General features: G+C 40.2%; 1 protein-coding gene across 1 annotated transcript; it reads right to left on the minus strand.

The window, feature by feature from the left end:
- Positions 1 to 1,074: 1,074 nt before the first annotated feature.
- Positions 1,075 to 14,785, minus strand: CDR2 (cerebellar degeneration related protein 2). Its single transcript, XM_061474171.1, has 5 exons — positions 14,526 to 14,785; positions 9,183 to 9,295; positions 4,865 to 5,013; positions 4,458 to 4,622; positions 1,075 to 3,208 (listed from the first exon to the last, which is right to left on the minus strand). The coding sequence occupies exons 1-5, from the start codon at positions 14,602 to 14,604 to the stop codon at positions 2,341 to 2,343; spliced, it is 1,374 nt and encodes a 457-aa protein (XP_061330155.1). The 5' UTR covers positions 14,605 to 14,785; the 3' UTR covers positions 1,075 to 2,340.
- Between the last annotated feature and the right edge of the window lie 39 nt (positions 14,786 to 14,824).

Below are 14,824 nucleotides of genomic sequence, written 5' to 3' on the forward strand. Positions count from 1 at the left end.
GCTTCTACAGCCTTTGTCTTGGTTGGTGGCATGCACCCAGGACAGCCCTGTTGCCAGAGCGATACCTGTGGCTGCATCTTAAAGCTGCCCTTGAGGAAAGCCAAAGTCTGTGAGAGGTTATGAAAGCAGAGCCCAGCCTTGGAGGTTTTTATTGCATAATATGTACAGTTAAAGTACAGTACAGCCAGAGCCAAGCACCGGCACAGGTAGCCAAGGGGAAGTTACACTGCACAAGAATCAAGTAGCCGAGGATGTTTTTGGTATTTTTAAAGCATAAAAATGCTGGATATAAAGTACTCAAAATTAGCCACTGGAGATCACCCATTTCACCAAAATGTGAATTTTACATGTCCTCTAGTCCAGCAGGTGTGGATCCCCCTTCCCCTAAAGCAGTGAGGAGGGAGCAGTAAAGTGTTTATGAGTAACATGCCATACTTTTCTCATATAGGGTTACTGCTTCCCCATACCCGAATCAGGACAGACCTCCAGGAGATACAGATCCAAGTGTTAAGGAAACAGTGACAATACAGTTAACCTGATGGCAGAAACAGCAGCTTTTCTGCCTTTTTTGGGTTTTCCCCTCCTTTTTGAATAGCACTGACGAACACTACAACACTGAGGAAAAACTACTTCAGTGACCTCAGATTTCTATCCTAGATATAGGCCTATCTTTTCCCATGTGGCATAACCTTTTTAAAAAAAAAAGTGTAATGGGAACTCCATTTGAGCCACGTGGGAAAGATGCAAGACTATGTAACACAGGTGCCACCTGCAACTAGTTTACTGGTTCCCTACTGGCACACATGGGTGTAATTACTAGCTACACATGTGGCTTGACAGAATTATTTCTATGCTTAGAAAAACAAGAGTCAGATTCCCATTTTTAAATAATCCTCAAAATGCAATACATGTTTTACAGAAACTCCCACAAAACAGTCTTAATACTGCAGCTGAAGGACAGTTATCCACAAGCTCAGCAGGGTACAACATAAGGCAAACTGCAACAGCAGCAGTTGAACCAACACTGAGAAATGGTCGACATTCTTTGTCAATGGTTTGGTGTATCACAGCAACTCGGGCAGAAAGTTGATCCCAACAACCTTTAATAAAGAAAAGGATGTCACCTTTCATTGTGCCTTCCCCCTTTTAATATCTTAACCTTTGTTTTCTTAGAACTTTGCAACAGTTTTAAAGAACATACTTCATGGTCTTTGCTTTTCAGAATTTCGGTATATATAGATTATTATTAGGGAGTGGAGAAGGGGAGGAAGAACAAGAGCATGGTCCCCTGTTTTCAGCAGGATGTGTTCTGGTAGAGTTGTGTCCATCCTCCCACCCCCCAGGCAGCTTGGAATTCATCCACAGAAGCTGACACTGGTAGCAAGAGACAAAACAATGTGATAAGTTGTCACCTGGCCTGTCTCCTTCAAGCACTTGGAGTTTGTGGTTTGTAAGACTAAAAGCTATACCACTACATCAATACTACTCCTAAAGTTAAATAGCTAAATTGCAACTTTCTATCTTACCAAATACACATAAAAATGTACTTTGCAGACATTCCACCAAAGAACAGTAGGTCCCAAATAACATACATCATCAATTCACAGTATCTTGCCTTCAGACAAAGTGCCCTACATAAGAAACCATACCTAAAAAGCCACGCAAACTTTACATCAAATCCTTTCTTAACAGGAAGACATTTATACTAATTGGGGGAGAGCTTACTGCATGTCAAAACATGGTACTAGCTTAAACCAAGCACAGTTGAGGCTGCTGTGCCAGCTCTCCACCTCCCTGCCAAAGCAAGCTCAGCTAAACTGCTACTTTCATTCTCAAGAACTGAGGAGAGGCTGCCCAGAACACTGGTCATGGGCTTTGGTTTTAGTTATTTTCCACAGAGATATAGTTACAGGGCTAGATCATCAGTGTAAACCAAAGGAAAGCTTTAGTTTGTCTCCTTGTGAGAGTACAGATTTCTTAGCTCTGTTACTTTTTAAGTGGACTAAGGGAACTAGAGTTAGTTAACTGCTCTGGCCAGAGATTAAGTGTAGTATGAAGTAGTAGTGTAGTATTAAGCTATGATGTTTGCTTGCTTTACAACCACTAGTTTGTGTGACAGCGCTAAACAACATTTAACCTATTGCTACATAGGTATAGGGAGGCTAGCTGTTAACTAACTAGATTGTTAACTACAGGCCTACAAGCCAATTCAAAACATTCATTTTGAGTGCTCAAGAAATACATTGTATAAGGGGCCTTCTGACATCAGTGTGAAGTTTTTCCCCTTCTTGACTAACAGATCAGTCATCAATAGAAAACAGGTCATCAGCATGTTCAATGTTACAGCTGAGAGGAGAGGGACTTGTACTTAGCTCTGTGTTCATCTATTTCTTCCTTTGTTTTTTTGATACAGCTAAAAATTTCCTTGAAGAGTGCTTTATATTCAGGAAGAACATTTGTGGGAGAGTCACTTAACTCCACATTTGTGAATTCTTGGTTGCTAGTTGGAAGATCATACTGGGTATTCCCCACAGTTAGGTCTTTGGAATACTGCTTCGGTGTTTGTACAGCCTTGTTTTTCAAAGAATCTTCAGCCATTTGACACCTCTTCAAAAGTTCCTCATACTTCACTTTCAGAGCATTATACTGAGCATCAACTTCATTAAGTACAGAGACTCCTCGTTGTTTCACAGCTTCAGCTCTTCTAATACATGTTTCTTCATGGTCCCTTAGAATGTCTCCCCCTGCAGCACTGCTCAGGAAGGTTTCACTGCTGCTTCGTTTCAGCGCCGCCTTCTCAAACTCTGATACAGTTAGAAGCCCATCATCTGCTGGGCTCTGACCAAGCTCCCTTTCTAAAGGCTCCTTGAATGAAATGAAAAAGGATTCTGGCACCAATTTCTCTGTTTTATGTAATGTGTTTTCAGACTGAAGTATTTGTCGCATTTCAGCTACTTCCACTTCCAACTCCTCTGCACGAGCCCGATACAAGTCTATATCAGCAAGCCTCTGTTCAAGGTCACAATTTTCTTTTACCATAAGACTATATTCCTCTTCCATTGTTACCCTCTTCTCTTTTTCTAGGTTCAGTTGGGCTTGCAGAACTGTAACTGCCTTTTTTAAGTTCTCATTTTCTTCTTCTAGAGGACTTAGCTGATTATCCATCGAAGTAATCTTTTCTGCAAACATGTGGTCATAAACAAAATACCTGCAGAAACAAAATAAGCATCATCAAATGTAGGAAGTACAGCTGACCACACCTCCTAAAGACCTCCAGTCCTGGGTAACTAATGACAGATTTAAACTAATTTGATTTTAAAAGATTTTAACTAGGTGCTAACACACCTCAAAGTACACACAGCAGTCATTTTACTAACCTATCTGTCCATGTGATCATCACAGCAGAGTTTGTAAATACCGATATGCCATCAAATCAAGCCTCCCATCTTAAGCAGAATGGCAGCTTAGGAACAGTTTCGGGTTACAGACAACCTTATTGAATAATTAGACCTGTAATTTATGTTTATTTAAACATTGCCTCCATGTTGTGTGGTACTCTGACACTCAGATTTTTTTTCCACAGCACTCCACTCATGTAACTTTTGTCACTGTTGATTGTGGAAACAAGCATCAAAATTTGACAAGGCAATTCTGTAGCCTGGTACTTCCACAAGCTTTGGTCAATTTGAAGGAATCCACTTATTTAAATTATCAAGAAATAACTTCCTTTTGGATGTACAGATTTATTCTACAGTCCTACCTCCATGCTGTGCTGAAGCCCAGACACAAAAGCCTATGGATGCTTTTGTGTCTGTGGAAGTCCTTCACTTGTGAAATTACCTTTCATTTCGTAAGTGAACCTTCCAGGACTGAAGCTAGTCTGAGCTTTTACTCCAGGTGGTTGTCCTGATGGGCATACTAATGCCATTCAGCTGGGGAAAACTGCTCCAAATTAAAAACACAGCCCAGAGCTCTAGGCACTATTTTACCAGCCTAGGCATCATTTTAACCAGTTTAAATTCAAGTAGGCTACCGCAGGAATCCTGCCTTCCTTGGAAACAAAATATCCACAAACATCCCAAGGAAAAGGTAAGTTACAGAAAATATTTTGCATGTAAGATGTTTGTTTTTCAGATTATGTGCCTGGTTTTGACTAAAAAAAAAGCAGGGTGCAAATTGCTGTAAACTTTCTGGGCTGCAATTTGATATGGTTGGAGACTTAGGGAGAGAACCCTTTAAGGCAGTTCCTCTCACACAAATACTAATGCGGTCTAGAAGTATGCCAGAAGCAGTGGCACCACCACATAGTGCAGGACTGTGCAGGTGCTCTGATAAGTTGTGAACATCAGAGGTTTTTCTGCTAGCTTGTTTCACCTCTGTGCTTGTGTCTTAGTTTTTAGAGCTTTGCCTAAAATAATTTCAGTATTATCTTTGCTATGCAAGGTAAAAAGTCTTACTGGCGAAGATCATACAGCTCCTTCAAACATGAGAAACTATGCATTGATCTCGGCTGGTCAGATCTCTCATGGTTCATCCGGCCTCGCCCAGGCTTTTTCAGTTCTTCTACTTGTCGTTGCAGGTCATCTATGTGCGTTTGCAGGTATTCAATAGTCTCTGTCAAACTAAAAGGTAAAAGACATTTGAGTGTTTAATCAAGTAGATGTGAATTTCCCATCCCCTTATAGTGTGTTTTCTTCTCTGAAGGCTGTTCTTTGGCCCTTAAAGACCTTTAAAAAACACTATCCTTCCAATTTAACAGTACTGTAGAACACCGCTAGACAGAGATGGCCACCCAATAACTACACAAAAATACACTTAGAGTGCTTTTTTCACATTATCTAGGAAGGATCTAGTAAAAGTTTACCTTAATATCTTTTGTTGGGAAGCTCTACTGTCTGCAACTAGTTTTTGATTAGTATCTTCCAGCTCTCTTGCTGTCACATCCAGCTGCTCATAGACTTTGGCATGCTGATCGTTCATCTGACGCAAGAGCTCCACTTGCTTTGTGAGATACTGCAAGACAGTATTGCTGTTATTAGTTTACACTTGAAACACAGAAACAGAACTACTATTCTGCAATTCTGTTCATATTCATAGGGAAACTTCTAAGCTTCAGAAATGTAGATTCTAGTGGTTGCTTTGATAAACCTTTAGCTGCAAAGAGCTACCAGTAACTCAGCTTGCCTTTCTCATGGAGATCAACCCCAGTGGATCAACCAGCCTTTTATTCCAAAGAGCTGGGTTTGGTTGTGCCAGCTATGTTTAGACTTGCTGCAGCTAGGCTTTGGCCTGGAGCCTTCTGGATTGGGTTTGTCCATACTGCAGTATTCACTGATACAGCCTTGAAACCAGACTTCAACATAGCCCTGAACTATCCTCAGACTCCTTCCAGAAGTTGTAGTGAGCTCCAACAGAATTTTCCTAACAGTGTTGACCCAACAATTTTCTTAGCATTACATCTGAAATATTGGGTACCACGATCCATAATTAAATTTCTTTTCAGCTAACCTATGTTTTTCCAGTCTGAAGTAGCATTAGGTTCAGCAGAAGAGAATTTAGGTTGTGGTCACACTTAAGACAGTATATAGGCTACCATGCATCAGGAAGTATAATCAAATTACTGAATTCAATCTTTAATTACTCACAGGGAACTATTCCAGTTACTGTAATCCCAAACAAAGGTCTCCTGCCTTCTAAAAAAATAGAACTCCACATGAAGTACTCATTTTAATCCTCTTTAGTTTTACAATGAAAAACAGACTTAAGTTACTTGAATAATGTCAGAAAGCTTGGAATTCTCAGTCTAAGAGCAATTAACTATCACTTAAAGCTTTTAATACAAGTGTCTTAGATTGTCCCACCCAGTATAGGACTGACCCAGTTCTAAAAATCTACACAAGAATTTGCATGATGCAAACATGAACAAAAAAAACCTAACTCTGTAGATCTGAGGTACTTTGTTCTTACATAGAATTTATTTCTTGCAATATATTCTGTATTACTACATCCTACCTACTGAAAAGTAAACTTCAAGTAGGAGCATCCAGACTTGTAGGCAGAATTACTTCCCTTTATATACACCTGTACATACTCAAAACTTCTAATATTTGACTTAACCTGTTACCTCATTAGAAGATTGATGAGTTTACATTTTAAGCAATTTAAGAACAGATAATAAGTTAATCTAGGACTAGTAACTACTACATACAGACTTGCAGAAGATCAACATGATGGCAGTTGGCTAGATCCTTTTGTAGCCTGTGTGCACATGACTGAGGATTTACACAAAAATAGTACATGGATTAGCAGCAGAATCTCAATGTGACCCATTTCAGATTAACTTTCCCTACTGGTTGTTCTCAGAAGGCGCTGGAGATCTTCAGACTTTCTTCATCAATACAAGCATGGCTGAGCACAGAAGCCTTTGGTGGCTTTGGTGCCAGAATTGATTTTACTACTTGTTACAATGGGCTTTTCCAGAAGTTTTAGCTTACTAGAAGTGAAGCACCATTTTCTTCATCTTGTGTCTCCAGTATCTTCAGTGTTGGTGTCAAGCTGGCTTGGTATAACAAGGCCACAAGAACAAAGTATAGATGTGGTGATCAATACTTTAGAAGTTCACATTTATTCCACCTCCCCTGCAACTAAGCACCTAACATGAAGCAGCAGTTGAGACTTTGTTCTACCACATGATAAAAGGAGTATTTCTGAAGTCTGAGTACTGAGAACAGATTGAGACAGGAATGAAGTTGCCCTTTCAATCCAGCTTTTATTAAATCTACTGTGATTAGTTAGTGGTACATGTGTCAGTACAGAGGTCAGATCCAAGGCTGTAAAATGTTGTGTTTAATATATTAGATGTAATCTTAAGCATTTCAAAGCCTTTGACCCTTCCTTTTCAGTGCAGACAAGTGCTGTATTTCACAATGATTTCTTAGACAGTTCTAGACTTTGCTACCCATAAGATGTGAATTAAGGGGGGGGGGGTGGAACCCAAAGATTAACACCGACACACTGCACTGAAAAAGCACGTAAAAATGAGCAGAGTAGCTACAGAACAGAAGAAAGATCACCTTCAGGTTACAGAGACAAGCGCTTGCAAGTAAGGAAAAAAAAAAAAAAAAAAAAAATCAAGCATAGTGACTGGTTATGCCACTTGTATATGTATCCTGAGCAGTGGGGTAAACTATGTTCACACAGAAGACAGAACACTAGGTATGAAAATAACTGACTGAACTGCTTTTACCAGCTAAAGCATACTGCACCTTGCATATGCTAACTTTATCCCCATTTGTTATGGTGAATTCCTGTAGCAATCCCTTGTGCAAGTAATCTGATATATTCAGTTCCTCCATCTTGAGGTTCTCTCTGGTTATTTCAAGAATGGGGTTCATTTTGCTTTTTCCTTTGCAACACACCAACTATAGACCACTGCTGGAAGAACATTTCTGACCACTTCCTGGTGCTGAAGCTCTCTTACGTAGTCAGTAACCCACCAAAACACCTGAAGCAAACTTGCTTAAACCAACAGGATATTTTATCCTCAATGGCACTGGGCCATTTCTATAAATGAATGCAGCTTAGCAATAATATATTTTCTATATTTCTTGAGCCAAATTAGTTATCTGTCATAAAGTTATGCAGTTACTTCAAAAGGTGTGTTGTAACTGTGTTAAACACTTCCTTAAACGCAGTTGTTTCTCCAGGTGTTGAACCTTAAGGAGAACAGTGTTTGCGTAACACCTTGAAATGTTTGTCCTCTCTAGTCTTAAAAATTAATCTTTCTATAAAAACCATTCATGGTAATGAGTTATTTTAAGTCTCTGCATAAGTAAATACATCTTCTGTAATACTGTGGCACTAATACAAATAGCAGCCATTCCAACCATTGTATTACAGAACGAATAGCATAACAAAGATGACGTTTGGTACATAATAAAGAGCCAAAGAATGAGGTACAAACCAGAAGTATCTTAGGGAAAAAAAAAAACAAACCAAAAACCACAAAACCAACCCCAAACCCACTACAACCTGCACCCAGATATTGTGCATCACCTAATAAATACACTGCATTTGGGTTAGCATGACTAAAGACACCTATATAAGTACTAAGCTCAGGATTCTTGAGGTTACGTATTACCAAATGATAAGTGTTTTAAGTTGAAGTTGCAGCTGTACAAAATCCACACCCTGTCTGTAACTGCACATGTACTGCTTGCACTAAGGGACTTGGATTTGTAAAAATCCAGTGTATACCAGTCACAGCCTGTTCCCTGGGATCCGTACCAGAACCAAACTGAAACACTGCATTTCCAATATGCTGTCAGTCAAGGTACTGAATATTTAATAATTTAATTAGAGACCATGAATTGCTCTGTAACAGATGGGGAAAAAACTCATTATGCTGATAAATGCTAGGTCTGCATGACCACAGCCAATGTAAAAAACCTAATTGCCAAAAATGGCCAGTTTTTTTCCACCAAGTAACACAAAGAGGAGTGATTTTGAAAAGGTAGTAATGAAATTTTCCCCCTCTGGAAAACAGAAATACAGAATAGCTCTATTATGTCCTGTATTTAAATACTATTTCAGTGTTTGGTTTTGTAGTTGTTTTGTTGGGTTTGTTTTTGGGAGGTAGGGATGAGGGGTGTGGGGTTCCTTTTTTAAAACTGAAATAAGCTGGCTCCATCTATCACAGCTCTGTTTAGCAGAAGTACCTATCCTCAAACTTTACTTAAGTCTCTCTCCTGCACTTACCAGCTTTTACATTTAAATGCTGTAACCACTAATATTTTCATATACTAATTTAAATTTATCATCATACGATTTAATGGCATTTTACTTTGAAAGATCAGCAAAGTTGAGCAGCAGAGTAACTGAAGTAACTTTTCTGTACAAAAAGAAAAATGCTAGTCACTTGTTAGTAAAACAAGCCAAATTCAGAATGAAGTTTAAAGACACAAAGCTTCTGGTAATCAGAAAACAGGTATAACTATGATCAACTATCATCTAGCTGTGATTTGAAAGCACAGGTTCTCAAATTCTCAAAGTAGCTGAAGTGGTTAAAGGTTATTGGTTTTTTTTTAAAGCATCTACAGATGTCAAGAAAGTCAGATCCAAAATTATGGGCTATTCTGTTGCAGGTCTAGATGCTTTAACACTTGGATCCCTTAAATATTTACCTCAATCTCCTGCAGTTGTTCTTGATTTGTGGCGTACATTTGCTGTAAAGACTCTTCTAGTTCAGTGTTACGGTCCAGGAGTGTCTTACCAAGCTCAGCAGCAAGGTGAAGATCTGAACAAAGAAATCATGTGTGCATGTAAGTTATAGAGCAAATAACCATTTAATTTTAAAGCATTTTAATAAAATACATGTAGTGGTTTTTTTTATTGCTGTTATAACTGCTCCATGTTATTTCTAGTATTCAAAAAGAAAGTTAGCTTAAGTGGAACATTCATATACCATCTATAATACAAGTCTAAGTCAGTCCTAAAACCTAGAAGATACTCTGATTTCGTTAAGCTTCCTTAGTCCTTCTTCCACAGGTCAGACACATGAAGCCATCTTCACTTCCCCCTATCTGCCTAGTACAGCATCAGCATCGCTACCCAAGGTGTCCATTAGTTAACTACACTTCACCATGTTTATAGAGTAAACATAAAAGACCCTGTAAATGTTTGTCAGGCCAGACCCAGCCCACAGCTGTCTGCACTCTTGCTTACTGTGCCGTTTTCCACCTTTACCCCTTCACCAAGTTGTTCAGATCTTAAGGATCAAAGTGCTAAATCAAAGTTTCAGATGCTTCTTATCATGAAACATTAATATCAAAAGACATAAACTGATAAATAAATGTAGCTATTCTGCTTTTCAAGCTCATAAACCTAGGAGACAAGAATTGTTTCATGTGCTCCAAAACATTAATTTTACATGTCAGTTGTTCTCCGGCATTTAATCTGAATTTCACGTCAGTCATTTCCAGGGTGCAGTGACTATGGTTGTTTCAAATTAAGAAATAAGTCATCTGAACACTCAATTCCTTTCTAGAGGGAAGCTTGATATTTGTTCAACAGCATCAGTAGTGCTATATATCCTACATTATTACCTACATGTGTAGAAACACATGTAATTTAAAAGCCAGCATAATGCAACAGAAATAAATCTTGGTGGTACTGCTAAATTGTAATGACTCTGTGCAGGGTATTACATGTTAAGAATCCCAACAGATTTCTAAAAATCTCTTAATTTTCTACAACCTTCTGATCACCTGGACTACAACCAGGTTGTCTTCTGCATGAGTACAAATCAATCTGGGTAATTTTCACATAGAACTAGCATCACTACTGGGAAAGAAACAGAAGAAACTTCAAGAAAAATTTAGATTCACTTCAAGAAGACTTAATATACAAGAGGTACATACTACATCATCAGTAGTTGCAGCTAGATGAGAAAACAAATTCCATTTTCACTTGATTTAGGTGCCCTTGTTTTAACATGTTATTTTCCTGCCTTTTTCATTTATCTTATCAACTGGACATTGTAGTAGATAGAACACTGTTCCAAGATTGTTTTGTGCTAACCTTCAGTTTGGCAGCCTGGCCAAAATGATTACTCCATCTATGCACGTAAGCCAAAGACCAAATTCAGACTTACAAGGACAAGTGAGTAGGAGCATTTGTCTATTAAGTTGTAGATGTCCAATTCTGGCCAAACAACAGCTCTGGTATTCTCTACACATTCTTTACAGCTATAGTGCATTGTTTCCCACCTTAAGGTCAGATTCTTAGACTAAATGCCACAAAAAAAAAAAAAAACCAAAAAAAACCACAAACATTTAAAACAAATCATACTGCTTGAGAGTTCTTCACAGTTTCAGAAGATGTATGACTAGGAGCCACATGGCATACTGATCTATACTTAGGAGTTTATCCTCACATAGCTTTTTCATTATAACATCACTTGTTAAGGAACACAGCCTATTCCACAGCTGGAGTTCAAAGTATTTGGATAAGGAAACCTCAAGGCATCCTGCTTAAACTTTTCCCATTTTTAAACAGAGATTGTGCATTGTTTAGCCATGGACAGCATAACTCCCAGTAAAACACCAAGCTGTTTGTTCTATCACATTACAGAATAATGCAGTCTTCAGATCAAGTGAATCTATCACCCTATATGAAATGAAGTACCAATTTATGAGTGTTCACACTACACAAATCTTTACTAGGAGGCACAATCTTTAAAGCTGGTCAACAATACTAGCATCATTCAAGGCAAAGACTGAATAGTCCATTCTTTTATTTTAATAGAGAAGAATAAGAGCTTTAGAGAGGGTTTAGGATTATGGTAAAGATGTAATGCATATGGAATTACTCGCTGCCATTTCCCTTCCCAAAGTGAAAGTTTTGTTTGATGTTTAAGTATATTTAGGAGTTGATGGTTTCATTCTTAAATGCCCCCTCATCTACTAAATCAAGTAGCACACACCACACAGTACTTTGAATACAATATGAATACTGGAATTCATGACATTGTATTTACACACCCATTCTGTTCATTAGAATGGGAGAAACACAAATGAGTTACTATGGGAGAAGCACGCTATTTTGTAATTAAGGCAATTTGTTTCTGAGTCGGAGAATACAAATGGAAGAGTTCAGGAACATGCAATGAAACCCTAACTCCTACCCCTAGAGAAAGCAAGAACTGAAACAATTTCACCTCTTCTAAAAATAAGCGCTTCCTTTGTGTTCATTTGTCTACATTAAGTACCTGTAAGCCCTACAACAAGCAAATTTTAAGAGGGAGATGTGCAATATATACATTCTCCAGCTACAGAAGGAAAACGGTTAATTTACATTTCTCAGAGTTACTGTACAATAGTAGAAGCACACTGCATTTGCTGTTGTAAATTTACATAAAGGAGCAGCTAAGTTCCACCACAGGCACACATTTTTCCTTTTCTCCAAGATGTAAGCAAAAAGGTTTTTAATAATGCAAACTGCGTATGTGCAGATCTTCAGATCTTCATTTTAGTAAATCTGATCAGTTGTTTTGTGTTTAAAAGCACCTTCAGAAATCTCTAAAACAAAACCAAGATTTCAGAGATAGGTCTGTGATGTTAAACAGTCCTCACCAGCATTTTGCCACCATCTCTTCTGACAGTGTTACTATAATTGAGGAAAAGATAAAAGAGCACCAAAATCCTTCTCTTCTACTTTTTCATAACCCACCTGACAAAAAGATTCAGAGAATTTTTCAGTCTAAAATTAAGCCTGTTCTTTTCAACAGCAAAGTGTAGGACATACGAGAGTGGTTGACAGTTACCTAACTGTAAAATTAAACCCTTAGTTTTTCTACTTAGCTTCCTATTTCCTACTCCATGTTTAGTCTACCCTCGGTTCTGTTAAACAACTTAACAGCAAGATGCAAAAAAAGCAGTCATATCAAACAATTCTTTTTCAAAAATCAGCATACTGCAGCAAAACATGGATGTTGCAGAAGAAGGATAACTGTTCCCTTCCTTGAAAAGAATTCCATGAGCATTCTGTTCTCATGAACAGCATGCCAGAAAAGCCCACCTCCATTGTCGAGGCAAAAGCTTTTGGTGCCTACAAAGATCATCAAAGTTTTTCGAGCAAGGACTACAAGCTTGTTTCAGGATGCTTCCTAGTGTTTTACAACCTAGGTTTTCTCATAAACCTACTCCTTGGGTTTTTAATGTGCACCAATTGTTTGGGTTGTGACAAGTTTCAAGAGACCTTGATAAGCAGTCTTACTACCCTGTTTACATACATTGGTATTGCTTAGCCTTTGGAAAAGCTTTCAGACTTAAGGAATAAAGTATAACAGAATGTTTAAAAAACCCATTCCTCTAAGGTATTTATTCTTTGCATTTCAATTTGCCCATCAGTTTATTTTCCTCCTTTCCCTTTTGGTAAGTCACTTCTGTTTAGGCTTATAAAAAGATAATCCCCAGAAAAAAGACTGGTCAAATGCTGAAAGAACATTAACCAACCCTCAAAATGCACTAACCTCATAAATGGAATACTGTTTCTTAAAAGCTCACACCAGAGAGCAAAATAGTGATTATTTCACTCATTTTAATTAAAAGATTAATTTAAAGAAACATCAGTAAGCCAAGAACTCTGTTGCTATTACTTTGTGAAATCTCCTTCTAGGTCTTCTGCCCCATAAACACTGACATAGTAAAAACATTGCTAAATCAGGTCTTCAAACTTTCAACTCTCTTCCCTTTTGACAGCAAATGATGGTTTCAGGATCCAATTTAAATTGATTGGTTTGTACTGTAGATCCATGAAAACACCTACTTCGAACAGAGTTCCTAAATAGAGCTCTTATACGTTAGCTATTTTATCGTCAAAACATACAATTAGAGACCTACTCCAGCCTCAAAACCAAGTTTCTGCTGTCAGATGCCTGATCTCAGTGTGAAAACTGCTTAGTTTAGGAAGAGCTTTCAAAAGTGCCTTTCTACATTGTTTATAATGTAGTAGCACCTAACAATCCCAAGAAATAACGTACTTCAATGTAAAACCCAAGAGCAGAAGGCTGGAGCAGGTTCACAGGAAGCAACTTCACAGCTTTGAGCTGGCCTTTTAAGAAGAACTGGGGATTAGTAGCAGAAAGTAGAACTACCTAAATACCAGTCAGAAATGCCACTCAGCTCTTAAGGAAACGGCACATTCTTTCCGTATCATGTTTGTAGGAGAGTTTTAGTGCAATTATCCTTGATGTATTCCTCATCTGTGAAACGAGAATAGCATTTACCTACGGCATGTAGTGTTTTAAAACCTATCGATAGAATGACATACACGACCTACATACCTGTAATTCTGACGCATAGTGAAGTTATTCGTGTATTTTAAGAAAACCTACAAAGTTTTCAATCACGGACCTGCCACTAACCGCGCGCAGCCACCTTTACAGCTTCACCGCCTCGAAACCCTTACAAAAAGGCTCGACAGGGAGCAGTCTCGCAGCCCAGCCCGATGCTTCCAGCGCCCGCTATTCCGAGCGCTGCCTTGGACAGCTGCTTTACCTCCTGCCCAAGGTGCAACTTTCCTGAGAGCCGCTCCCCTCCCCGCCGTGCGGTCGGAGGGGTGCCCGGGCACGGTTCTACTGCAGCAGCCCCTCCCGTCAAACAAAGACGGCCGCGATCTGCATCGGCGGCCCCTCTGCCTACGCGCCCACAGCGGTAGGATACGCGGCCGTGAGCGGAGCCCGGGCTCCCGGTGCCCACAGCCTCGGGCCGGCACAAGCACCGCTCCCGCCCCGCGACCCTCGCCAGCGGCTTCGCGCCCCCCGAGCGCCCTTCCCGCCGCCCCCCGTGCTCCGCGCTGCCGTTATGACGGTTCCTGCCCCCTCCTCGCCGCTCCCTTCCTCACACGCCCTCCTCCTCGCCGTCCCCCCCGGCAGCTCCCCATGGCTCCTTCCCTCCTCACACGCCCCCCTCGCCGCAGCCCTGCTCCCACCCGCCGGCCGCTCCCCCTCGCCGGTACCGGCTCACCTTGCTGCAAGTCCTGCTGGTCGTACCAGGGCTCATCCTCGCGGATCTCGAATTCCTCCACCAAGCTATCGGTCAGCATCGCGGCCCCCGCGCTCACGCCAGCGAGTTTCCCCGCGCCGAGCGGCGGCGGGGTAGGGCAAGCCGGCTGCCGCTCCTCTCCTTAAAAGCCGCCTCCGGCCATTGCCGAGCGTTTCCGGACTTTGCCGAACCTCTCCCCCTTCTGGTCGGGCTGCGCGAAGCCGCCGGCGGCAACGTGGCAAGCTACAGCCACCCGCCCACCGTCCACCCCGCGATTCAAA

Source organism: Pezoporus flaviventris, unplaced genomic scaffold, assembly GCF_033815535.1.
Source record: "Pezoporus flaviventris isolate CSIRO_AGI_PZ_B2104156 unplaced genomic scaffold, CSIRO_AGI_Pfla_v1 ptg000078l, whole genome shotgun sequence".
Lineage (NCBI taxonomy): Eukaryota > Metazoa > Chordata > Aves > Psittaciformes > Psittacidae > Pezoporus > Pezoporus flaviventris.